At 53.4% G+C, this 24204-nt stretch overlaps 1 protein-coding gene across 1 annotated transcript; it reads right to left on the bottom strand.

Annotated features, from left to right (window-relative positions):
• Nucleotides 1-3224: 3224 nt before the first annotated feature.
• GDF6 (growth differentiation factor 6) lies at nucleotides 3225-20019 on the bottom strand. Its single transcript, XM_024115924.1, has 2 exons — nucleotides 19596-20019; nucleotides 3225-4431 (listed from the first exon to the last, which is right to left on the bottom strand). The coding sequence occupies exons 1-2, from the start codon at nucleotides 20017-20019 to the stop codon at nucleotides 3470-3472; spliced, it is 1386 nt and encodes a 461-aa protein (XP_023971692.1). The 3' UTR covers nucleotides 3225-3469.
• Between the last annotated feature and the right edge of the window lie 4185 nt (nucleotides 20020-24204).

Here is a 24204-nt window from a genome sequence, read left to right as displayed (position 1 = left end):
GAGGGACTTGGGTGATGGGTACAGAAAAAATGATGGAAAAATGCAAAGAATTTTCAACTATTTCAAAAAGAGCCTCCCCCCAGGAAAGAGAGAGAACTTCTTTTTTGCTTTCCCAGGTGATTATCTGTACCCAAAACCCATGGTCAAACTTGCTGTGTTAAAAAGTTCCACTGGGGTAAATAAAGCTTTTGCAAAATGACCTGGAAACTCAAACGAACATTCTTTCCAAAGGAAAATGTTTCTCAGTTCTAAACAGCCCACTTACAACGTCTATTGAAACCTAACCTGTCTGTAAATTGACCTGTATTTTGATAATCAAAACTCACAAAAACCACACCCAAGGCAGTTCCAGAAAACTGCAAAGAAGCTACGGGAGCCCAGCAATGACCTAAACCATGCATCTGCAGAAGCGAGCCCTAAGCTGAGAACTCCCAGAGCTTTGCAATCCATACACATTTTTCAGCTTCCTTATCCCAGCAATCATAATTCACTTATTCCAAAACTTCAGGCAATGCTGGTGGCCCCTGGAGCAGCAGCTCCTCCTCCAATTGGCCACGCCCAATAATAGTGGCTAACTGCAAATTCCCCACACTGACGTTTAGGGACCAGTTAGAGAGCAGGTAGATATCTCAGGGCAGAATTGTATAGTGGTTAATTCTTCAGGCTCTAGAGTCTGAAAGAACTACGTTTAAGTCCTAACTACCACTGGCAGGCTACTTAAACTCGCCACACCTCAGTTTCCTCCTCTGTAAAATGGGGATGATAATAATACCTATCTCGTGGAGTTTCTGAGGAATTTAAATGAGATAATGCCCGGACAGCATCATGCTTGGCATAGAGTGAGCACTCAGACTTAACACTTGTACACGGGCTCCCTAATTTATAGCAAGTGAACAACTAGAACAACATTTCATACCTTCTGCTCCCGCTAAGGCATAATGTAAATGGTAATTATGGACATCTTGGCTGGCCTAGTTAACTCACAACTTTTTTCAACATTAAAGAAACTAAGAAATAATCCAGTTCCTATTTGGGCTCTTGAGATGTTGGAATGAGTTACAGGCTTATAAACACTGTTCTAATAGTTGACAAGGATTTGGCTTTAATCTGGTGAATGAAAATTTCGTGAAAAGAGAGTTATGGAAGAGTTGTGAGGAAAAACTCCAGTGTTCTGAATGATGGCTTTCAAAATAATCCTCAGTGCCTTTTCAGACATTCAGTCCCATACTGGACCAAAATACCACTGATGGTAGGTAATTCCTTAAGAAAATGATTTTTCTAAATAGATCCATATAAACCAGGCTGATTTATGAAGGGGGAAAATGAATTTAATAATACAGTATTAGATTGAGTATCATCCAGGAAAAGTGTACTGTAAAAAATGTTTTGAATATTAACTGACCTCTGGTAACTTTCGTGCCGTAAATACTTGTATTATAGTGAGGTAGACAGTTAAAAAGAAAAACTCTCCATTAGACAGACTTAAAATTTTGTAATAATATTTAAGAAAATGATAACATTATGAAAGAATGAAATATCTGATGAATGCTTAACTTTGTACAACTCGAATATAAACTTTAAAAATATTAGAAATTATAACATTTGAGTGCATATAACGTTTTGTACATTAAGATGAATTGCATGCGGTCCATTTCCTCTTTGCACTTTCAGTCACCTTAAATAAACAAATATATACAGCCTTAACAGAACAACAGTGCATCCAAAGCAAATGTGCATTTTAAATTATTTCTCCTGGCCAAGTCTTTTTTTTTTTTCACTTAGCATTTTATATTAGCATTTATTATCAGTCTCACCCTTTCTTGGACAGTTTGTAGTTCTCTGAACCAAACAAGCAACAGGTTTAGATCAAGAGAGAGCAAAACCACTTGGGAAAAACAAAACCTTTTTGTAATGGTTGGTACAAGTTCCCTTGTTTAAACCATTTCATGGTCAAAGATGAGAAGGAAGCTAACTCTTCAAAGGGCCTACTTACGGACAACGTTTGAAAATAATACTGGTGCAGGCTGGGGGAACGTTCGTGTTTTTGGCAATCTGGGGATGAGTATCTAACTTGTGCTCTGCTCTCTCCAGCTTCCGGAAGATGAATTCCACCCCTGCCTCCTCCTCACCATCCGTGCCCCGTCGTCTCCCACCTCAAGCTCAATGTAACACTTTGCTCTTTTCACAGTTTCTCATTACTAAGTTTTAAAAACATTGCCTAACGGGTAATTACAATCTGAAACAATTCTTCTGGGGGAGCCCTGGGCTGTTGCTGGCTGGTAATCTTTCAGGAATGTCAGAGAGAGGGGAGGGAACAGAGTTTCTAAAGAAACTTCGGAGACCCGGGCTTGGGTCTCCTTTCATCCCTCTCCTCCCTGCTCCTGGCCTGTCCCTCTGTCCCCATCCTTGGTGAGGGAGGGGGGAACCACCTTCCCTCCTGACTCCACCCTCCCTTTTCTTGGGTCACTTTCCCATCCTCTGCAACTCTTACCTTAGGTCTACAGTTCCCCAGCCCCACCCATTTTTTGCTTAAATGGGAAATCACCTTCCCCTTCAAAGGGGATGTCTGAATTTTGGCAAGTTCTGTTCAGAGAAATCAATGAGAAACAGACTTGAGGAAGGGCTTTTCCATAGGTTACCTCCAGCCTGGGCTAAGGCACCTCTATGTCAGCCCCACAAAGGCAAGCCTTGTGGTTTCTCATTATCCTTTAGGGGGTTCCACTTGGACTCATTCTTCTCATTCCATCCATACCAGCTCCCTTTTCCCCCAGAAAAAGCAACAGTAATGGCAGTGACCTGAGCCCCCTGGAGTGAGATGCAGGTTGCCACTTCCCTGTACGGGCAGAGGCCAGGGCAGAGCTGGGTATACGATCAAGCGGGAAAAGGCACGCTTGGGCCCACCTCTTGCAAAGAGCTCTTCTAAAGGCAGGACCCCTCCTGGCTTTCCTATTTCTCCACCTTAACGCTTTCTGTTGGGGGGAAGGGCGAGGGGACAAGGCACAGGCTACGACATGGCCAGAAAGACCCCACCTTCTTTACACAGGTAGCAAACAATCAGACCGAGATGTGGTCAAAGGTGATTCTTCCCCCCAGTTTCCCTTCTTAAACTATTAACGTTTCAATCCTTGGAGCAGTTGAGAACCAGGTAGGCGTCTCCCCTGCCCTCACCTCCCATCAAAACCTGTGAGACACACAAGGAAATCCAAAGCCACAATAATAAAGACAAAAACTAAAGAAATCCTCCTTGGCTTGTTTTTCCAGGGTGGCCGGGCAAGGTGTGAAAATCCGTCTCTCCCTCTGGGCTGGCAGGTGGAAGGTTCTGGAAAGGCGGAACTCCCTGGTCTCCCACCCGGCTGAAAGCCCAGGCTGTTGCCCCACTCTCTGCCTCGTCCAAGGCTAGCTCCTCCTCCGCCCCTCTGCGGTCAGGCCTCCCCAGCGGTCCCGGGCCAAGGCGGCAGGGAAGGCGCCGCTACCTGCAGCCGCAGGACTCCACCACCATGTCTTCGTACTGCTTGTAGACCACGTTATTGCCGGCGTCGATGTACAGGATGCTGATGGGAGTCAGTTTGGTGGGCACGCAGCAGCTGGGCGGGGTAGAGCCGGGGTCCATGGAGTTCATCAGCGTCTGGATGATGGCGTGGTTGGTGGGCTCCAGGTGCGAGCGCAACGGGAAGTCGCACACGCCTTCGCAGTGGTAGGCCTCGTACTCCAGGGGCGCGATAATCCAGTCGTCCCAGCCCAGCTCCTTGAAGTTCACGTGCAGGGGCTTCTTGCTGCAGCGCAGCCTCGACTTCTTGCCGTGCCGCTTGCCGTGGCGGCTGGCGAAGGCTGTGCGCCGCCGCCGGCGGCCGGGCGAGGGCAGCCAAGACCCGGCGTCCGGGGTGCCCGACGGCGGCGGCCACGACCCCTCGGCGCCCGCGCCCGGGCCCGCAACCTCGGCCGAGCCCAGCTGCTCGCGCATCTCGGCGAACAGGTTCTTGCGCTGGGATCGGGTGAACACCACGAGCAGGGCGCGCTCCTGGGGGGTCCGCACCCTCCGGCCGAAGCCCAGACTCCGCAGGTCCGGGGGCGGTGGCTGCTGGAGCCCCGGCGCGCGCGCCTCGGCCTCGCCGGCTCCCGGCTCGCCCCACGCGACACGCAGCTCCAAGCACAGCTGCTCCCAGGGTTGGTGGCGCAGGCCCTGCCACACGTCGAAGACTTCCCAGCCGGCCCGGGGCGCCCCCTGCGGGTCCAGGGTCCGCGCGTCCAGCAGCAGGGGCGACAGGCAGGGGAAGAGCTGCACTTGGAGCGGCCCGGCCGGCGGCCCCCAGGGCGCTGCGGGCGCCTGGCGAAAGAGCCGCAGCTCCGCGCCCACCAGCTCTTCTTTGTCTGAGAGCGTGGACACATCAAACAAATACTTCTGTCTCCGGAGAGGAGTGTGCGAGAGATCGTCTGCGCGATAAAAAATAATTACAGTCAGTTTCACTTAAGAGGGAGATCAGCCCGGTGCTCTGCGGCCGCCCCTGGGAGGAAAAGGGCGGGGAGGGAACGGGACAGGCCGGTAGGGGTCCAGATCGGCCCGCCCGGGGCTGACCACCCCGGCTCCCCGCCCGGCGGTGCGCGGCAAAGAAGGGGAGGGCACCAGGGCGGCCCCCTCCTCCCCTTCAGCCCGGGACTCCCTGGGCGGAAGTCGGTGGCTGCTGGAGTGGCAGCCGCGACGGCGGCCTCCCGGGTTTTCCCCCAGGAGCCTATGTAACCACTAATGTGCCCTTTGTGGTCGCAGCCCGGCCCGCATTCCCCCAGACCTCCTCTCGGCGGGCTCATTCTCATCATTCACGTCTCGGTTCAAATGTCACCTCCTCCGAAAGGCCATGCTCGACCACCCTGATCTAAAGTAGCCTCCCTCGGTCACTATCACGGGACCCTGGTTTATTATCTTCACGGCACTTAGCACTATCTACAGTGACCTCGTTTATATTCGTCTCCTTAGTGGTCTGCCTTTCCCAGCGTAAGCCCGCCCCTCTCCAACAGTCCATAGGAGCTAGGACCCTGTCCTGTCCATCTGGCTCACCGCAACGGCTACAGGCCTGCTCGACCTAGGATACACGCTGGTCAGTAAGTGGGAAACATCTAGAGCAGTCATTCTCAGTCTACCACGTAGAGAATTTTGAAATTACCAGCGCCAGGGTATGCTTCAGCCAACTGAATCAATATCCGAGGACAGGGCCTGGATATTGGACTTTTGTGGCGGTTTGTTAGCTTTGGGTTTTTTAAGCTCCAAGTTGATTTGAAGGTGCAGCCCTAGTTGAGACCCACGGGTCTGGGAGAAGATGCCACCCAGCAGGCAGTTTTGCTGAAGCATTTAGGCCCAGGACAAAGTTGACACAACGAGGAGCTGCGATGCGATTTCTTTCTTTTTAAAATTCATCAGCCACTTAACAAACAAAAGAGCAGGGAGGCTTTCAGAAGTCTGCAGAGGGGCAAATGAACCAAGAACCAACACAAACACGAGGCATCTAACCATTGAGAAGATCCTGCAGCCAATGAGAAATAAATATATCAGTAAGGAGAAAACCTAAGCCACACACACACACACACACACACACACACACACACCCTAGTTCTCAAGCCCCACCCTCTCCAACTATGCTTTTCACATAAGACCCAGGGTGAGGGCCATGTGGGTTTGAATCCTTAACAAGATGCATGAACTTGACTATAACCCAAGCCCATGATACACACACACACACACACACACACACAGAGTGACATTCTCCCCTCCCCCACCCACCCAATCTGAAATCTTCTTGCTTTGCAACTAATCCTGAAGATAAAATTTTTGGTTACCACTGAGAGAAAGAATGGGGACACAGGGAGCGGGAACAATAACAGGCTTTTAAATCCAAGGCGAATTCTTGGGGACCCGGGCAGAACTGGACTGGACTTCTTTTTTGACACATTTGTGCATGAAGCCAACCCCACTTCAATGTGCAAGGCGGAAAGCTAACCAGATTTTCTTGGGCTGCCTTCTCATAAAATATTTACAACCCAGCAAATAAAAAAAATCCCCAAAGCCCCTAGCTTTCCCCAGAAGCTAGTAAAGTTTGGGTAGATTTCAATAGTAAAAGTGTCACCGGGTCCCAGGTCCGACCCTCACTGCCTGTCCAGATGTGGCCCCAGGGCATTGGATCTGGAGCCTCAGACGCACCCAGTTCCCACTCTGGGCTGACCGCCGGGCGGGCGGGCGGCTGCCTCACTCTAACACACAAGTCCCGACCTGAGACGGAGCTGTGGGAAGGGTTAGAGAGGTGAAAAGGGAAAAGCTGCTGGAGGCAGTTGATTTATGGAAGCCAAGACCTTCAAACCGACCAGGGCACATTAAAATCAGTGGGAATTCAGCACACTTTCTTCTCCTCCTTTAAAGAAACCTGTGTCTGACAACATTCAACCACCACCCAGATCTCTGGACCTATTGCCTGAGGCTTCACTTTCCTGGCTCTCATATTTCTCTCCCCCCCACCCCGCCCAAACTGAGGATGTGATGAGAGAGACAAACCTAAGGCACTTGCTGCACCAGCTAAATGTCATGAGGGCTGACATATTTTTCATCCTTTATCCATGAGCACAGATCAGTTCTGCAAGGTAGGTACTCGTATTGTTCCACTTTTACAGATGGGAAAACCAAGGCTTGGAGAAAATAATTACCAAAGTCTGACAACTAATAAATGGTGGTATTGGGGCCCAAACCTAGGTCCGTTTAATTTCAGAGTTGGAGCATTTGGCCTGTAAGCCCCATTGCCTGTCCATTAGAGTCCAAGTCCTGGAGCTGAGGCAACCAGGAGTGACCAGGGTACAAGGGATGGAGGATACAGTCCCAACTGTATTTTCAGGGCTTGCTAGGAATAAAACCTGGGCTCCTTTAGGAAATCATTTCCATCTCTGCTTATATAACTCTTGAGACAGTTTGTCACTGGTTGGAGAGCATTAGGCAGGTGTAAAGGATGATTTATTTATTTCTCTCTCATGCAACACAGAGAAATCAGCCTGCTTTTGTTTTCATTCTTTTTTTTAAAGTGTGGGCTAATAAATGGTCTGCACAGCTGAGTCACATTTCTCTAGTCCTCGAGAGTGGTCAAAACAGAGGAAAGCATCTGTAAAAAGAGGGCTCCACTGGTTCTGCAGCCTTGGGATTTCGCATGATTTTTCTAGCAAGACCAGCCTGCTTCTACTCTTTCCCGGGCTCAGGGAAAAAGTGCAAATGAGGCTTCAGCCTGTATCCTGCTCTCTTTTCTTCCCATGCCGGCTCCATTCCACACTTCGAGGGGTCTTACCTGCATGGACGTGGACACCCTTGCCCAGAGGTCCAAGCTTCCCGGGCTACAGGGGCACACATCAGCGACGTGACACACACTTAGGAGGACAGACCCAAAGAAGAAGCTGCCCAGGCCCTGGAAGTGGGCTCAGGGCTATTTGAGCAAGAACTCTGTGGCTCAGGTACCAGACTAGAGCAGTAGCCCTCAAAGCCAGTGAACCTGCCGTGGTCCCTAAATCTGCATCATCAGCATTACACAGGAACTTGTTAGAAATGCAAATTCTCTTGGGCCCCAGAGGTTCGTAGCAGGGCCCAGAATTTGCATTCCTCCTCGGTTCCCCGGAGATGTTGATTCTGCTGCTTGGCGACCCCACTATAAGAACCACGAATCTAGATAAGCACATTTCCTTGACTCTTCCGATTCCCCACCAGGTGGGGAGGGCACCATGGGAGATGGGGACAAAACAGGGCCCTAGGGCCCCAAAGCACTGGGCCCAAGACAGGATCTAAGGCAATGCTCACCAGAACCAAGTCCCTGTTGCTTCCTGTTCCTTCCTGCCCCTCACAGCCACCTCCACATTTTTTCACTCTTCCAGCCACATGTACTCTCACTGGGTCTCCAGAACCTCTAACGCATGAGTGTGGCTGCTCTGTGCAGCTCCCCTACAGACCACATTCTCCACCTGTCTGGACCTGCTCTGGAGGCATGCGTCACAGAAATAGCCCAGAGGAGGCATCCAACCTGGGGAGTGCACACCCCATCCACTGTGACCCTGCAGACACTTTGCCTGCTGACCTGGCATCAAAAGGCCTGGCCCTGCTGCCACGGCCATCTGTGGGTAGGAAGCCAGTTCTCCACACCTTCTCCCACAAGCCTCCTCTCCCATTAAGTCCTGTATAAAGAAGAGCTGATGTCATCAAGTGACACTCTCTCCCATCCTCTTGCCTAGAAACAGGTAGTTTTCATTTCAGAATCTGTTGGTGGCACCTTCTTGCATCCTGGAAGTCAATCTTATGCTTCAGGCCTTTAAATTGAAATTGATCAGTAATAAATCATGCGAGCTATCTTTTTTGCTTTTTATCTGTATCAACCTGGTCTGTTACAGCTTGGCTTACACCCAGGTTAATTCAGTGTTTGCTGAGTATTAGACATAGAGACCCCTCAAGTTTTAATCGCTGGATCTGTGCTTATCAGCTTGCTCTGGTGGGTGGGCAGAGGAAGGAGGGGCGGAGAGAAGAAGAGAACAAACCACCTTCATATTTGAAGAAAATTCTTCATAAATAGGTCAGCCTTTTTTGAGTTAAGGGCAAGTCGGTTAAAGGTTAGGAGCACCTCAAACATATACATGTGGTGTGGAATTGATTTAAAAAATGAAATAAAAATTTTAAAGGAAAGCAAATACGGGAACGAGAACGAATCACTTCAAGGTAGGGACTATCACGCCCATTTTAAATGAGGAAACTGGCTTAGAAAGGTACGTGGCTGGAGGAAGCTAAGAAGCAAACAGCAGATCGGAAAGAAAAGGATGCCCGCGGCGCCTAAGTCCGGACACCCCGGGCACCGCGCCCCAGGAAGGCGGCGTAAGGGTTAGGGTTGCTCAGCTGCAGGACCCGAGCCTCGCCCGCCCACACGCGCTCCTCCCGCTGGGGGCGGCTCCCCCGCGCCACCCTGCAGATGGCTTCCGAAAACCCGAATCGGCCTTTGGTTTGGGGCGGAAAGGCCGCGTACTGCATTTTCCCCAAGACGTCTTGAGATACGTACGCAGCTTGAGGTCCCTCAAGTTGCGTACGTATCTGGTTGATACGTACGTCAATACGTCCTGGTTGAATTGTGTGTCACTCGCTGGCCCCGAGGGCTCCCCCGAGCTCCAGCTCGCCCGACCCCCAAGGCCCTTCGCGCCCGGACCCTGGGCTCCCCAACGCTGCTAAGCGCGTGTTCCGCTCGCGTCCTCTGAATTCGCCGTGACCTGAGCGGCCACTCGTGGGCGCCTGGCCGGGCCCCACACGCCTCCACCCGCCGCCCCACCACGCGTGCCGCCGCACGTCCTCCGAAGGCACATCCTCCAGCGAAGGGCTGCGGCTCAGAAAGCCGAGATGAAAGGGGGCTCTCCCACCCCTGCTCCCCTAGGTGGGTATGGAGGAGGGGACTATAATCACCCGTCTTCGCAAAGGAAACTCCAGACGTCTGCAGCTCAGCCTTTCCCCCATCCTCAAAAGCATCCCTGAATGCTTCTGGGCGTGCCTTTGTGCTGGGCTCAGGGTTTGGGTGGCCTCCGTCCGTGAATCCTCACCGAGAGCGTCCGAGGCCCGTCGTACTGTTACACTCTTTTACAGGTGACGGAGCGGGCTCCAAGAGGCGTCTTCACTTGCCCAATGTCTTGCAGCTTGGAAGGGACACTATTTGAAGGTCTTATTCCAACCGAGGCCCTCAGACCTGAGGCCACGCCCCTCTTACAGGGTTCTGATTTGGCGGTGGGACAAAGAGGGAGGGAGGACACCAGACACACATCCATCACCAACGCCGTCAACACAAAGGGAGCTGGGTTCTGCCAGGAATTCTTTTTTCCTTTCCTGGAAGTAAGAAGACCTCCAAGCAGGGAATTCATAGCTAGGTTTGGAGTCACTTCTTCCTAGGCCCCTCAGCCCTGAGGGTGCCCTGAGGTGCCACAAAGTCCACAAGTTGGAGATAGAGTCAGGTGTACTGGGTGAGTAAAAATGAGCCAGCAGCCCTCTCTCCTCTGAGGTATGCAGGTCTCTGAGTAATCTGTGCTCCAACAATTACCCTCTTCTGGGACAGTGATCTCCCCGGGCATCCCCCTGTACTCTTGTCCTGCGCCCTGCCTCCACTGAGACCTGAGTCTTGCAAACTGCTGAGCACCCCCCTGAGGTGCGGAATCAGGAGACCACCCACGCAATTCACCCTTTCTAGGGTGTTTTTGCTCACATCCAGTATGATCATAACAGCAAACACTGGTGTAAGTCCTTACTATGTGCTGGGCATGATCAAAATTCTAAACTTATAATAAGTCGTTTAAGCTTCAAAACGACCTATGGGAAAAAGAAAAGATATCATTATTATGTTACGGATCACAAAACTAAAACAGAGAGCTCAAGGTAACTTGTCCAAGATAGAGGTAGATGCAGCAGTCTGGTTCCAGTATCTGTGCCACCACCCTGGACATCCCAGCTCCTCCCTGATCTTTGTGTCTGGTGGAAACCCTGAGAAGGCTCCAGTTCTTTCATGATGCCTATGAATTTGGGGAGGGTGTCAATCCCTGATCTCCAAGTGTCAATCACTTCCTAATCAGCAGAACTGAAGGGATGCCAACAATTGGACTTTTGAATGAGAATTTCCAAGGAAACAATGTTCTCATCTGCAAAATGAGAATATAAGGCCAGCTCACAGTCACTGAGGGAAGGGTAGCAAACGAGATAGAGTAGGAAAGACATCTGAAGATGCGTGCAAATGTCAGTCACTACTCATTCCACAACGTGGAATGAGCATAGGAATCCTGAGTCTGAGAGGCGTAGATGTGAGTCCTGCCCTGTAACGAGATAGAGTAGGAAAGACATCTGAAGATGCGTGCAAATGTCAGTCACTACTCATTCCACAACGTGGAATGAGCATAGGAATCCTGAGTCTGAGAGGCGTAGATTTGAGTCCTGCCCTGTAACTTATTGGAGTAGGAAAGACATCTGAAGATGCGTGCAAATGTCAGTCACTACTCATTCCACAACGTGGAATGAGCATAGGAATCCTGAGTCTGAGAGGCGTAGATTTGAGTCCTGCCCTGTAACTTATTGGCTGGGTGGCCTTGGATGGACTGGGTCACATAATCTTTCCCAGCCTCATATACCTCATCTGTAAAATGGGACAATGACCCCCCACTTTGCAGAGTCATTGTAAAGATCAGAGTCAAGGCAACCAGAGCAGGCTGGGCGTGACAGACAGAAGCCAGTGAATGCAGCCAATATTACTGGAACTACCTACGGCCAGGTAGGGGCCCGGGTAGGGGGAAGATACACCTGTCCTCCTCTTGGCCTTCTTTGAGGAGATGCAACCCAGTTCTTTCCACAGGATTTGCAGAAGTGAGAGGAGGAAAGGTGCTGGGCTGAGGGCTTAAGAGGGAAGCAAGGGCTTCCAGCAAAGGGCAAGGCCCATAGGGGTTTCAGCTTCACCCCCATCACCTTCCTTCTTCTCATTCCCCAGGCCTTATCCACTGCTCTGGTCCCTCCCACAATGCCAAGTGAACAAACGACCTCCAGCCAGAACCTCGTCAAGGACAGGGCCCTCCTTGCAGGGTCCCTCCTCTGGGGTTAGTCCATATGTGAACCCCTTTGGCTCCAGGCAGCCGCAGCCCCGAGAGGCCTGGTGGCTGATCTCCTTGCCCCACCTGTCCCACTTCTCCACTGGCACCCTCGTGGGCAGGAACTGTCCACGGAGCCATTGTAGGGTGCAGGGTGTGTGTGTGTGTTCCCTATGCTTTTCAGCCTGCAAGTTGGAGGAGAGCGGGGTGGTAGCAGGGAATGACCCCTCGGGCTGCGGTGTCAGGGGCGGCGGCATCGCAGTCCCACAGAAGTTCCCGGGCCCGGTGCCTCCCACCATGCAGTCACTGCCCCCGCTTCTTTCTAGGTCTCTTGGCTTCCCCAGTGTTTTCCCCAATAGCTTGCCCTGAATTTCCCAGCTTCTTTCCTCCTTTCAAAGACCAGAAAGGCCCAAGGGAAGTCCTCCACAGACGACTTTTCCACCCTCTTTCCAAAGCCTGGCGGATCCCTGCCTTGCTCCCTGTCTTGAGCCTGGGCTTGTGAACCACACAGAATTCATCGAGTCTGGTGGCCTGCCTGGATCCCACAGAGAAACCTCAAAGTTCCCACAGCAATTTCTGACTCAGCCAGCGGCAAACCAGTGAGGCTGGGAGGGGGAGAGAAGGGGAACCCCGATTTCCACCCGACTGGGGAACAACTCCACGCTCCTAGGGAGCCCCAGCACAGCCTTCAGTAACGCAGCTCTCTGGCAGGAGATGGGCCAGCCCTCTACTCTGAGCTCTGGGCGCTGGGCACCCCCAGCAGGAGTCCGAAGGCGCCTCCGAGAGACTCCTTTTGTCTTTCTAGGACGAAACTGATTCATTTACAAAGTAGTTTCCACGCACTTGGTGCGAACTCCCGTGGCCTCTCAGGGGCTCAAGAGCCAGAGACGCAAAGCCCAGATCAAGGACACTTCACCAGGCGACTCTTTTCACTGGCCTCCCACCCTGGGCTCTTGACCACAGTGGCCCAAATCTTAATTTGACACCACTGCAGATGAAATCCAAATAGAAGCTGGTGACACCCCTCACGCTGGAGCCTCGCTACCCCCCCCCCTTTCCGCTGCAGCCAAGCAGCCTGTGCCTGGCGTCCTAGGCTGCGGCATCCCCGCAGGTTGCTGCCTTCTCTTGGAACCTCGGGAGCAGGGCCCGGACCTGGTTGATTTACCCGAGGTCGCCCTCCCTTCAATGTCAACCTGTAGGGTCACCTGGGAGTCCAGGGGGGCAACCCAGGCCCAGCGGGGAGGGTATCACAGCCCTGAAACCGCCCTTTGGGCTGGAACATGATCGCAGCCTTTTGACTTGAGAGCTTGGAGATGAAAAGTAGAAGAAAAGGTCCCCATTTTATGTTGTTTCCCCTCCCCGACCAGTTCTGAGGTTGCAGGTGGGGAGACGGGCTCAGACTGGCGTGTGGTCATGGGCAGGATATTGGACCCTCGGTGTCAAGGGGTCCTGCGCAGGAGAAACCTCAGTGATGTGTTCTTTAAAGTGCTGGGCCGGACGCAGCTTCTGAGGAAGGGATCGCGGCAACTCAGCTCCACTGTGTTCACCTCGGGCTGACTCCCAAAATAACGTCCTAGCAAAATGAGATTCGAGGTGGTAGCTATGGGCCATAGTCTAGCATCGTTCAGTTTCCCTCCCCACTGGGCGTGGGAGCGGCGGTCAGCTGGGAAGTGTGATCGGAACTGGACCAACTTGCCTGGAAGCCAGATTTGCAAAACAGGCGCACGGGTTCTCTTCCGTTCCTACGTTATTTGGGGGGCAAGGGGGACGGGTAAACCAGCCCTGACCGACCCCAAAGCCAACCCTCTGCTCTTGCTTTCCGCTCTGCTCCAGCAGCCAGACCCGCGCCAGCCGGGGCCAGAGGCCCGCCCTCCTCCTCCACGACAAGCCCACTATAGGGTCCCTAAACCCTGCCCCGCCCCCAGGCGCCCGGGCCGCTCGCTGCGCAGCGCGCGCCTCTCTGCTAACGCTGGTCAGCGCCGCCCGCCCTCTCCCAGCGCACCCAACCCTCGGCCCCCAGCAGCGTTAATGGACTGTCCTGGAGGGCAAGGAACAGCAACCCTGGAACCCATTAGGCCGACGAGGACCTATTTAATTCCCGTAAACAGGAGACACCATTTAACCGACATTGAGCTTAAAAATAAACAGCCAGGCTTTAAGGGCGGGGGATGGGGGCTTGAGGGAGGTGGTAGATGCCAAGCAAAGAAGTGGCGCTGTGGATCCACATTCCTGCTTGCCACACCTCTCGGCCTCGGCTTGGAGCCCCTTCCCGGGTCCAGAGAGCATCGCTTGACCAGGGTTATTCCATACCCTAAGAGTTATCGAACTACTGTCCTTCACTTTACTCAGAAGTCCCCAGGGATTATTGTGAATTTGCTCTGGGTCGTCTGGTGCAAGCAGAAGTCCTGGCAGGAAACGAAAGTTTTCGTTCTGCCCTATTTCTATCAAACCATCTTTCCCCCACCTCTCTGTTCAGTTCCCTTCTCCCTCTCCCCACGCCTCCCCAGGAAGACGTCACCCATTTCAAGGAGGTGAGCCTGCCAGAACCCCGAGAACTCCAGCTGGGAAAAAGCGAGTTGCACTAGGGCCTCCATCAATGCAACGCTCTGCGTTCCCCGCGGGTCCAGGCGACACGCATCCCCTCTGGTCGTAAGGGGGAGGTTTCGGGTCTTGATTCAGTTTGCGCGGGAAGGGATTCCCAAGGCCTGTCGTGGGTTGTGGCTTAGGTAATTTTTTTTTTTTTAATGTGCAGAAACGACAAGGATATTTGAGCACGTTTTTCGATCCCCTCCCCCACCAGCAACTCTACCGCGCAAACTCCCAGAGCTCGAGAGCCTCCCGCTCCAGGAAAAAGCTCAGTGTCCTTCTCAGATTAGTCTCCCCTGCCAAGGAAGCCCGCCCCAGAATTCCGGCGCTTCTTGCACTCTCGCTGCAGAAGACACTAGGTGTTTTTAGCTTCTTGCTAAGGCAGCCTTTGTAAGGCAACCCTTAAGGCCTTAGGGGTGGGAGTGACATTAACTGCTATTTAACAACAAGCCAATGGCTAAGGGTTTGGTTTGTGGCCTGAAAAATGTTTTAATCATTCCAACCAGAAGAGCAGAACAAACTTCTGGTTTAAGGCTTCCTTCCCCTTACCCCGGGTTTCTTCCAGGACCTGCCAGTTCACCAGGTTTGAACAGGATCCTGAACCTGGACGGCGACGCAAACCCCGCGCGGTGCTCACACCGGCGCGTCCTCACACGCACGCACTTGAAAGCTCAGCAATCCTTTCCCAAGGCTGTTCCCTCTTTCCGGGGAAATAAAGCCTAGATTGGAACCTTCTGCCGGCTTCCTCACTTGGCCGTCTGGTCTGCATTAGTGTTTTTATAAGGGACTCAAACAAATCGAATACAAGGTCACCAAATAATTAACAGTTGTGAATTCCCTCCATCCCCATTAAAATACTTCCCTGCTTATATTTCATTTTCCGTTTGCCAACGACAACAGGGTCCGGGCAACAGCACCACTGGGTTGATTGCACCACTCCGCGGCCCAGGTCCACCCAGAAACACGCTGCTTTGCATAAACATGCCACACCAGACGAACTTCAATCAGGAGGGAACTATGCGGCTCTTAGAATGTCCCCCCCGTTAGCTGTCCTGCCCTGCCCCCTTGGCAATCGCGACCCAGAAGGTAAACCTAGAAGCCAACAAACAGTCAGCGGCAAACTCTCCCGAGGTTCATTTCTAGGGTGTCAAATTCCTCAAGGATGTTCCGATCTCGTTTGGGGTTTGTGTGTGTGTGTGTGTTGGTGTTTTTGTTTTTTGTTTTTTATCTGTTCCCTGCTGCCTCCTTTCTGAGAGTGCTATTGTAACAATAACAGCAAATATTTAAAGAGAATTCTTACTTCAAAATCATCTGGAAACCTAACTCACAGCAATATTCTTAGATTCATTTTGGTTTCTTCATCCTTAAGAGGCTTTATTTTTTTTCTCCCTTGTTGGAATTACATGGCGCTTCTCACTACGTAAACTAAAGTCCAAGTTTTGCTTCTCTCTCCGAGCTCCCCCTCTATCTTACAGCCATGTTGAATTCATAGGCGTTCTCATTGTCTGCCTTTCCCAGGCCCCAGGGTTGGAGATCCAAGCCTCCTGTACTAGTGGTCTTGTAATGAGTTCTATCAGGTGCTAACTGTAATTCCTCTATATCCAACCTGGTCCATCCTGATCCTATGACTGCATCAACACAAACATTCACACACTTTCTCATCTTTATGGATCCAAAAGCATCTTGAAAGCACAATATGGAGGCATTTTTAAAGGTCAGGGATAAGGCAGTTTGTGCCTTTTACGGGGAGTACAAAGAAGAAGCAAGGCACAGCACAGTTTTAGACCCTTGAATCCAAAGTTTCACTCCAACTCCTAACTGGGTCTTAAGAGATTACAGAGGAATATTAGACGGGGTGGGAAATCTGTCAACTTTTTCCATTTCTGCTTCTTGACACCATCCTTTAGAAACCTCCTCACCCTTTACCCTACCCATGTAGTGCCATAGGTAAATATGCAGGGGCTAGAACTGGATATGTGCTTCAGCTCTCACTGGCTGTGTGACCTTGAACAACTTGCTTAACCTCTCTGTCTTCCTTAATTCACCTGTAAAACAGGGACTGTAGCGCTTTCTTCCCCGGAGGGGGGTGTTGTTAGAATTAAAAGAAATATTTCATGTAACAAATGTTAGCCCACTACTCCGTACACAGGAAGTGCCCAACATGTCAATATCTCTCAGTTACTGTTATTACCCCTAGTTGTTTGGAGAGCAAACCGAAAGGGGGGACATATTTTTTTTTTAACTTGCAGTAAGGTCTCCTCCTCATGGGGGTTGGGAGAAGGAGGCAGGGGCTGAGGAACTACAGAACACGCAGTCTTTATAGACCTAAAGCGCTCTTCATTCATTCACAATGGACAGAGTTTACCCCGCTCTCCCACTCTTAAACGCAAGCTTTAGGTGTAATTTCTGGGGTTCCGGGGTCCCCGGGTGAGGAAGGCTTTTTACAAATACTGTACTGTACGTAAGTAGTTCATGCCTCACGAGAGGGTTTCAGGATTCCTTCCGTTTTCTTTGCTCCTCCCCCTGAGGGACCCCTGCTTCTCGAAGCCAAGCCTGCCACACTCGACGGCGATTTAAACATCCCCGAGGCAAGGCGCCAAGCTAGCGCGGCTGGCCCAGCTCTCGGTTGGCCGCCGTTCTTTCCTCCTTGTCCTGCCGTCCACGGCTGGGGGAGGGGATGCTGGAAGGCTTGGCGCGGTTTAAGAGTCCCCACGTGAGAGGGGCGGAAGTCCTCGCCAGGAGTCGGGGATGCGCGGCTGGCGGGTCCCTTCCATCACGGGAGACTAGACACCATTTGATGTGTTATGACATGAACCCTCAATTAGATCGCTGAGTTGAAACACTCCAATCAGGGGCCCGATGCTAAGCAAGCCCCGGAAGGTCCAGCCCGAGGTCACCGCCGGTGACACATCAAATCAAAATCAGTGAGAGAGAAAGTGAGGCTTTCCCTTTATCAAGCTGGGGCTGTGGCCCGCAACATAGCCCCTCCTCTGCGCGCGCCCTCCAGCCCGCGGCTTCGCGCTCCTTCGCCCCAGCGCGGCGTGCTACCAGCCGCACAGCCTTCGCGGTCAACTAACTACCTTTCTTCGCGTTTTCTGGGAACCGGAGGGCGTGGAGGGGACCGCGCCTTTGAGGCTGCGGTCCAGGTGGTCACGCCGCGCCTCCTCCGGCGGGGGACCGCGTTCGGGAGTGGAAGCCGGACGTCTGGATCTCGGTTCGGCTAGCCTAGAGAGCTTGGCTCGGGAACTGAGTCCCCCCTCCCCGCCCCCACCAACCTGGGCGCGCAGCCAGTCCCCTCCCTACCTCCGGCGCCCCGGGGGCGCCCAGCGCGGTGCCCGCGGACAGGCTGCTGCAGCGCGAGCCAGGTTGAAGCGAGCCAGCCTCTGCGCCGGACCTGGAGCCCCCAGAGACCTCCCACACTTGCCCCAACGCCGCAGGCTTCGGTAGACGCCTCCCAGCCGCCCGCAGGGTCCCTTGGTCCCGTGCCAAACTCACAGGGCGCAGCTTACGAGTTAGGGGGTGTCCGCTTGGGGGAGGGGCGGAGGTTCTGGCCACTTCCCGTGGGGAGAAGAAAATGCGCGCCCAACCGCCCGCCACCCTGGGCCTGCGGGATTTCTTCCCTTGGGGAAAGGCCTCTCGAGTACTTTTCTCTGTGCTTCCTTACTCTCTCGACTAGGCAAGTCTAGGGTAGCCTTCGATTAGGGTGTTAGAGAAGGCGAACGGTAAACAGAAGATTTGGAGGGAGAGAAACAACAGAGGCAGGGAGAGGGGTGGAGGTGGGGAGAAGGCGAGCTGCGCTGGCAGCAGGGAGGCCGGGGTCCCAGGTGCAGCACTACGAAGAAGCCACTTGTATTTGCCAGGGTGACTTTAGCAGTTGTAAAATCACCATAAAATACCTGGCGTTAATTTGCCGCCCAGACTTTTCAGCAGCTCGTGAACCTCGCTGACCTCGGGCTGCAGCCGCGAACCGAGCGTGGGCAGGACCCGTGCCCGCAAGGAAGGCGGCTGCAAGGGAGGGGGCTTGGGGGCTGAAGCCTGGGAAGAACCCGAGGCTCGGGGCCGTTAGCCTGCTCTGTAAAGCTTCGAGGGCGTGCAAGTGCCCCCAAGGCAGCCGGGGCAGAGCAGCCCTCCCAGTCCGAACCCCCGTGCTCGCCGGTTCCTGGGCGACCCCCCTTTCACTGACCTGGAAATGGGAGGCAGGGAAGGCGTCCGAGCCGAGGAGCTAAGTCCGGGCAGGGTGGCGGAGTGGATAGATGCCCAAATCTCTTTTATCTCCTCCGTCCTTTCTTCTCGTCCCCTACCTCTCGTTTGCCCTTCCTTTGCTTTTTCTCCCTTCCTTACTGCCTCCTTCTACGGTATTGTCTCTTCTCTTTAGGAACTGAGTTCCCGGCGCCTGCAGCGCGAGGTTCTCTCCAAGGCTGCAGAGCAACGCAGGTGGCAAGGAGGGGGCGCAGGGGTTTCCGCAGACTCCCACACATGCACCCGCGCCCACAGAGGGGACCAAAGACGGGGCCCCTGGTAGAAGCGCAGAGAGAGGAGAGTTGCCTGGCTCAGAAAGGTGAACGAGCACACCCAGGCACCCGTGTGAGCTAAGTACCAACAAACCCCCCAATTTAGCTCGCTTGCCCCTGCCCCCGGCCCGCCCTGTCAGTTGCTGCCGCTGCCTCTGTAGAAATGACTCCGCTGCGGCCCCGGAGTGGCCGAGAGCGCGCCGCAGGAGCCAAAAAAAAACAAACAAACAAACAAACAAACCCGAGGGCGCGGGGTTCTTATGCGGCTGACCATCCCCACGTCCAGCGCGGGGACGAGCCGGGTACCCGGGCAGCGGCTGGGCCGGGGCACTGCCAGACGCCAATCGCCGACTCGCTCCTCCGACCGCGGAACTCTCTTCTGCCGGCTTTTCCCGGAGCGGATGGGAGCTCGGGGCTTTCCAGCGCTCACTCAGGCCCCTGGGCCGCTCGGTCCGCCACTGCAGCTCCGGCCTGGGACCGCGCACCCGGTACAACCAGTGACCCCTGGCCACGGGTTCCGTCGGTCCCCGTCGCGACCCCTCTCCAGCCCCGGTCATTTGCCCGCCACCTCCCGCCCTCCACGCTTCCTCCACCAGCCACCAGACGTGCAGCCGCCACGCTCCTTTCTGCAAAAGGCAAGAGGAAGAAGGAAGGAAGGGAGAGAGAAAGGAAGGAAGGGAAAGAAGAAAGCGAGGCAGAGAGGATTGCATACTGGAATAAAATCTGCAGCCGCATTCGGAAACTTATTTAGGCTTGAGAAAAACTGTTTAAGAAAAGAAAGGGGGAGGTATCCAAAGCGGGAAGGGAATTCACAAATGCAGCCTCCTGCCAGAGCCGGAGCTGTGCCCTGGCTGCGGAGCTCCAGGGAGAAAGGAGTCGGGCGTCTTCTTTGCCACTTACCTAGTCCCCTGTCTACAAAGCTAGTGATCGTGTTAGCCGACTTGGAAGACTGGAAAAAGCTGGCATTGATGCCCAGCTTCTCGGCGATGGAGTAAGTCCTGTAGATTGACAGCATGTACTCGTGGGGCACCACGCGCGGGCCCCTGCCCGGAGGCTCCTGAGCCTCGGGCTTCTGTGGCGGCCGCCGCCGGGGCTCCTCCTGCGGCCTCGGCTGTGGCTCCTGCCGCTCCAGGGGCGCCCGGGCCGTGGCACTCTCTCGCGACGCCCGCGGCATCTTCCCTTCCTTGCGGCTTCGCATTCCCTTGGCGGAGCCCAGCTGGGCGGACGACGAGGAGGATGAGATGGAAGCTTGCTGGAAACCGGGCAAATCCCACAGGAAACTGATGAGGAAGACGGCCGAGAGCAGGACCCTGGGGGTATCCATGGCGAGCGTCTCCCCGAGAGGCGGCGGCGCGGGTCGCGAGGGGCGCGGAGCGGCTGGACAGCGGCCGGGGCCCGGCTCCTCGGGCGGACTCGGAGTGCGAGGAGCCGGGTCCCAGCCACACAAACCGCGGCCCTGCCACGCCCCCTCCCGCCCCTCGCCGGGAGGGGAGGGGAGGGGAGGGGAGGGAGGGGAGGGGAGCCGAGGGTGGGAGGGGAGGCCGGGTGGTGCGGGCAGGAGGTGTGGGGGAGAGGGGCCGCTGTGGGCCGGGGTGGCAGGGGGACGCAGCGCCCCCGCGGGACGCGCGCGGGGTTGCCAGGCGGTGCGCGCAGAGCGGGCCTGGAGCGCCGGGCAGGGGTAGGCGGGCGACGCCGCCCGGCGGCGAGGAAGCCAGAGGCATCCGCAGCGCCAGAGCCCCCCTAGCACTGTTCGAAGCTCGGTCCCTCCGTAGCGCTCCGCCGGCTCTCGGTCTTCCCCAGCCTCCTCCACTTTGCTGGGAGCGTGCGGCCCCGGAGGAGGGAAGCGGCGGCGGCGCCCCCCAGGGACAGCTCGGAGCAGGCGCCTCAGCAGCCGACTGCGCGCCGGCTCCGGGCGGTGGTACCTTCCTTCCTCGGCCCCGACCTCCAGGCCGGTCGATCGCTCCCCTCAAGGGCCAGCCCAGGGCCAGGGAAGCCTCGCCGCGCGCCAGGCGTAGGGCCCAGCCCAGAACAGCCCCATTCTCTCGCTGGGGTACCGCTCTCCACAAAGACAGGGCGTCTGTTCCCGACCCTCGAGGTCAGGCAAAGGCCACGAGTCTTTAGAGTCTGGATGGATGCTAAAAGCTGCTGCGCTCTCCTGAAGGCCCCAGCCTCTCTTCTCGCAGTCCCCAACCTCTTCTGACGCTGGATTTAGCCGATTCTTTTCTCCTCCAGCTGTTCCCCGGATGCTCTTCCTTCTCGCGGCCTGGCCCCCGCCTCCACGGCATCCCCATTTTCCCTCTCTTCTTTCCCTCCCGCCTTCAATACTTCCTCCTTCCCCAAGTTCCTTCTGCATTCCAATCCCTCTTTCCCCAGCCTGCTTTTCTTCTCACACTGCCCTCCCATCTCTCTCGGCCTTCCCACCCTCTCCCTCCCCGGACTCCCCCTCCCCTTTCAGTGGACCCCTCCCTTTGCAGCTCTCCCCCAATCTGTTTCTCTTCAGCCCAGCCTCGCCCCATCACGAGTTTCCTTTATCTGTCCCCAGATTCTCCGTGCCTGTCTTCCCCGCCTACTGCCTCACTCATTCCCGGGCCTGAAGGCTGGAAGACGAGACGGAGGGCTGCTTCTCTCCCGCCATGCTCCTTGCCCTAACGCTGTGGACGTCGAGTTTCCCCTTGCATTTCTTGGGTGCTCAGCCGCCAACCGTAAAAAGATCTCCTTGAATCACCCGCAGCCCTTCTGTGATGTCGGCCTTCCTATTTTCACTTTCACAGATTTAAACAAAGTCTGAGGGGATAAATGACTTTTCCAAGGACACTCAGCCAAGAGGATGTGCAGCCAGAAACAGACCCTAGGGCTCAGACTCCAGACGCAGTGCTCTTGCCTCTCCAGCAAAGAGGAATCATCCCTGAGCCAATGTCCCGATTTCATTCTTGCTTTTCCTTTTCTTTATGATTTTATTTGCTCTCAGGTGATTTCCTTCCCCACACTGCTTTGTGTGTGTGTGTGTGTGTGTGTGTGTGTGTGTGTGTGTGTGTGTGTGTGTGTGTGTTCCCAGGCTCCATACTCCCCACCCTCTGACTTTCTTCCCCCTTCCCCCTTTTGCTATTTCATTCCTTCTGCAGGGACCAGTCACCTGACTGCAGGAAGAGGCAGTTTTGCTTCCTTGCTCCCTTCATTCGGAACTTCCTTAAGGTCTTGGCACTGGCCTCCCCCAGGTAATGGCAAACACCCAAGAGACCTTGTTTCCTTTAATCTTCAAAACAACCTTACGAGATAAGGATTGGATTATCCCCATTTTACAGATAGGGAAACTGAGGCCCAAGCTCACACTGCTGCGGAGTCTAAGCACTTAACCGCTGGGCTATTGAGCCAGCTTCTCTCCTCTGGATCTCCTCCATGCGTGTCCCTTCTGGCCTTATCCCAAGCCTACTTATGTCCCCAGTTTTGGTTTCAAGATTGTCAAGTTCTGAGACTTTAGACTCAAAGTTGCTTTACCATAACCTTTTCTTCCTTCCTCTCTCTGTGCTTTAAAATAGTTTGTTTTTTACCAACTTAACAACATAAAAGGAAATGGAACTGAACAAAAGATTGTTTTTCAGATTTTTGCCACTACAAGAGACCAAAATGTGTTTACCTTCATGGGTCCCATTCCAATCTGTCTCTTGTCTTTTGTGTACATGTTATTGCAATCCAGAGATAGATGCTATGTCGTACCCTCCCCTTGTCACTTAACATTATGTCCAAAGCATGTCTGCTGGTCCTTCTTTTCATTTTTTGGTTTGGTTTTGTATTACTGCCAAGGCTGTTTTCTTGGACAGCTCGCCTCTCTGCCCTTCTGCCCCCTCTGCAGGTCTTCAAAAGCTCTCTGCCAAACCACAAACTCAAAACCCCTCGTTTCTCACTTGGAGAAGCAACATTTCCCCTTCTGCCTACCTGTCACCCCTGGGATGCACATGGTCTGCTCTGGCCTGGCCTGCAAGCTCTGTATGTCTGCTTCTCTGGTGTCATCCGGGAGAGGCTTCCTCCTTGTGGTCCGTCTCCATCCCTTCCCTTGGGGAAACGAACCCTTTTGGTTTGTGTTATCAGTATTTTAATTTCTATCAGTATGGAGTCTGGTTAATGGTGATCCATGGTTTCAGACCCCCCCAGCCAATAAGAAGGCTTCCTGCCTGCAACTGCAGTCCTGTATGTTCTCTCTTCTTTTGGCCCACGGCAATTATTATCTGCCACAAGTTATCAGTAAACCGGAAACAAAGTAATGAGCCTATTTGCTGTGGCTTAGGAGCGCTCAGCACACTGGATGGAGTCATGGGTAAGAGTAAATGACACTAGGACAGGAACCACAGAGGATGTGGTCTGTCCTCCCGCCGTCAGGATTCCCCTGGGGCAGATATTCTCCTCCTTCATTGCTACCAGCCTCAAGTCCAAGCAAGGAAGGTGCTGGCTCTCCTTTGCCTGAAAGCTCTGCAGTCTTCATGTGACAGGTGAGCAGATGCACAAACTCGGTGGACGGGGCCCAAGGTCGCAAGCCAGCCAGGAATCTATTCACAACTAGGAGGCAAGTCTTTCTGACACTTAATCCAATGCTTTCCCTATACTGAAAAGCATTTCATATTTCAAATATTTATGACAAGGATCCCCAGTCATGTATAAAGCCGTACCTCTTCCTCCCTCATAGATATGCCTCAAATAGGAGTCCACCCCAACGTTAACAAGGACACACCAAGGCCTTTGCTCTGTGTTGTAAAAACAAAGATACGAGAGCAAACTACGAGTCAAAATCTGCCTTTAGACCTTCTCAGAATGTTTTGAGAATTTGAAGTAATGCTATAGAAATGTTCAGTCCAGTCTTAGATTCTCTTGGAATTTCTTCAGCTGTTTCATCTATGAAGAATATCAAAAAGGGTGAAAGGTTCTTGAGCTGAAATGAGAAGGTCTGGCGTAGGCACCTTTAGCAACTTAACTGGCACTCTTTTCATGGTTAGATTTTTTTTTCCCCCCCAAATAGAAGGAAATGCAGACAACCGTGCAGTGTGGTGTGTCCTGCCCCCCTGTGGACGCTGAGGGAATTACCCTTGGAGAACCAAATCAGGGCTGGACGTGGGAAAGTTTTCAGGGGATTGCGAGATGAGCAAGGAATAGTGACACCTATATTAACATTAGTTTGAGAAATGAGAGAGTCATATATAAGGTGTGGCCACAAAACTTCCATAAAGAGAGCTCTACCTGCCCAGAGATACAGGACCGAAAGCAAACAGAATTGCCCTTGCTCTCTGAAATCTGTGCTGTTTTTGTCTTCAAAGCATTATTTCTTACTAACTTAGGGAGAGAAGATTCTCTTAGATAAATAAAAGAGTTTATCTCAGGGTGGGGAAGGGATGGAGTGGGAGTTTCGGGTTAGCAGATGCAAACTAGGGATACATATATAGAATGGATAAACAACAAGTTCCTACTGTATAGCACAGGGAACAATATTCAATATCCTGTGATAAACCATAATGGAAAAGAA

The sequence above is a fragment of the Physeter macrocephalus genome, chromosome 15, assembly GCF_002837175.3.
Source record: "Physeter macrocephalus isolate SW-GA chromosome 15, ASM283717v5, whole genome shotgun sequence".
In the NCBI taxonomy this organism is placed as follows: Eukaryota; Metazoa; Chordata; class Mammalia; order Artiodactyla; family Physeteridae; genus Physeter; species Physeter macrocephalus.
This window is presented reverse-complemented; position numbering and strand designations above follow the sequence as displayed.

Bases quoted from the DNA above. Each gene is read 5' to 3' on its own strand.
- GDF6 (XM_024115924.1), bottom strand. From the start codon at position 20,019: ATGGATACCCCCAGGGTCCTGCTCTCGGCCGTCTTCCTCATCAGTTTC. The intron at 4,432-19,595 runs GTAAGTGGCAAA...TTTATCGCGCAG, and splicing joins CTTTGTAGACAGGGGACTAG to ACGATCTCTCGCACACTCCT.